The sequence below is a fragment of the Echinops telfairi genome, unplaced genomic scaffold (assembly GCF_000313985.2).
Source record: "Echinops telfairi isolate 266 unplaced genomic scaffold, ASM31398v2 ScPeMD7_7469;HRSCAF=8507_1, whole genome shotgun sequence".
In the NCBI taxonomy this organism is placed as follows: domain Eukaryota; kingdom Metazoa; phylum Chordata; class Mammalia; order Afrosoricida; family Tenrecidae; genus Echinops; species Echinops telfairi.
The window spans coordinates 117,771,253-117,773,078 of record NW_022111373.1 but is presented as its reverse complement, the minus strand read 5'-3'; the positions used below and the strand labels follow the sequence as shown (position 1 = coordinate 117,773,078).

General features: G+C 45.5%; 1 protein-coding gene across 1 annotated transcript in view; it reads right to left on the bottom strand.

Annotated features, from left to right (window-relative positions):
• The window catches only part of ADAMTS12 (ADAM metallopeptidase with thrombospondin type 1 motif 12), a 159,790-nt gene that overhangs the window by 85,207 nt on the left and 72,757 nt on the right, over positions 1-1,826 (bottom strand). The window contains exon 12 of the mRNA XM_045285263.1: positions 1,436-1,556. Coding sequence (XP_045141198.1) covers positions 1,436-1,556 — 121 coding nt within the window. The remainder of the gene's footprint in view (positions 1-1,435; positions 1,557-1,826) is intronic.

The window sequence follows — 1,826 nt, the reverse complement described above, 5'->3', positions numbered from 1 at the left end:
ACATTTTATAGTTCAAGAAAATAAGGCCACATATGAGCATAAATAATGGAATGTTTTTGCAAAACACTCGACATTGAAAAGACCATAAAAGCCTTAGTTAACATAAAATATTTAATCTTAACCTTAAAACACAGTGGGTTGTCATGCACATCCTTAATTCAATGGATATTTCTCATGCAAAATAGAGCTATCAGTTAAGAACAGTAAATACAATCCTCTGATGAGAATTCTGAAGGGCAGAACAAGCATTGCATATCATAATTTAACCTTATAAATTCAGTAATCAAAGCTGAGAGAGTAGGGATGGGATTTAATCAAATTTAGATTATCCACTATTATGTCTACTCGGAAACAACAGGCTGTTTTAATCAACTGAAGAGTATACCTACTCAAGTTCATGCTCATTAACTTCATCCTGTTTGATAAACAGGCACCTCACCATATCTGAAAGCATCCATGACTACAGATTGTCCCTGTCCCCACTGCAGCGCACACTGGGCCCCAACCCCCATGATCTGCTTCTCTTTGGAGCCCACAGTGACAGACAAGTAACCACCCCTGTCCACTAGCATAGACTCAGCCAATGCTTGATGGGAGCTGATACCAACAACAGGGTGGGAGAGCTTAGGTGCGCAAGTTCTGACCATAAGTGACATGATGCCATACCCTTCTTGGCTGCCTTCCTTCCCATTCCACGCTCCTAGATCCAATGGGTGCTTCCCAGGATCCTCTTCCAAGCCAACTGGCAGAGCCTAACCTAAGATACTCTGAGTTGTATTTATCATGTCCAAGCCTAACCTAGTCTTTCGCCCAACATTCTACCAACTATAAATCAGGGGCAATGCTAAGAGACCCAGCGGACTATTTTAACTCAAGGCAAATCTGCCCTGGAGTCAGGGCTGATCTGGTGTGAGGGTGCAGTATTTACTCCCTCAGCTGCACTGAGAAGTATGTCCTCAATGGTGGACATAGGGAAGAAACACTAGGATGTGGGTAAGGAGGGAGATGGTGGGTGGCAGAGTTACATAAAGAGTCCTAGAAGACCCTTGGATGGGACCCTGTACATGATGAGTTTGGAAGTAAGATTGCATTGAACAACCTTGTCTTGCCTTGCCTCTTTGGGCCCAGGAGCACGCCCCAGTGCTGCCTCTAAACTCATTCTGATTTCTCTACCCTTCCATATGTTTGCATCCTTATCTACCAGCTTTTGATCTCTCTCCCCTATAGGGTTTCTTTGTGGATCAAACAGCCTTCTTTTTCTCCAGTGCACTGGCTGATGGGATTGAACTGCTGACGTAGTGGTTAGTAAGCCAATGCCTCCCTCATATCCCATTTTGAATCGAAATCACTTGAACTAACTGAGAAAGACATCATTCATTCATCTTGCCCTCCGTTCTCCATCTCCTACCACTTAGAATGTTCGTGTGTGTATTACCAGAGCCTTCTTTCTGTTTAAATAACTTCCGCACCGTCTGACAGGCAGAGCCATCCCCAAGGCACACGCCGCAGCGATCTTCTGTGGCATTGGAATCGATCTCGTAGTCACAGCCAACCATCTGCGGGAAGAGAGGGTGAGGGTGAGGGACACAGGCAGGAGGTGCCACACCTGCCCTAGGTGTGTGCCATCTCTTTTCCCCTTTGCACTTATAAAGTTGAAGCCCCCCAAAGCGAATCTCTTTGCCAGTGAGTTGATTACCACTTACAGGAGAAGTGGAACTGACCCCGAGGGCTGCCAAGGCTGTGTGAATCTTTATTTACAGAAGCACAACACCACAGCTTTCTCTTGCCAAGCAGCCAGTCGGTTGGTTCAAAGTGCCAACGTTTGG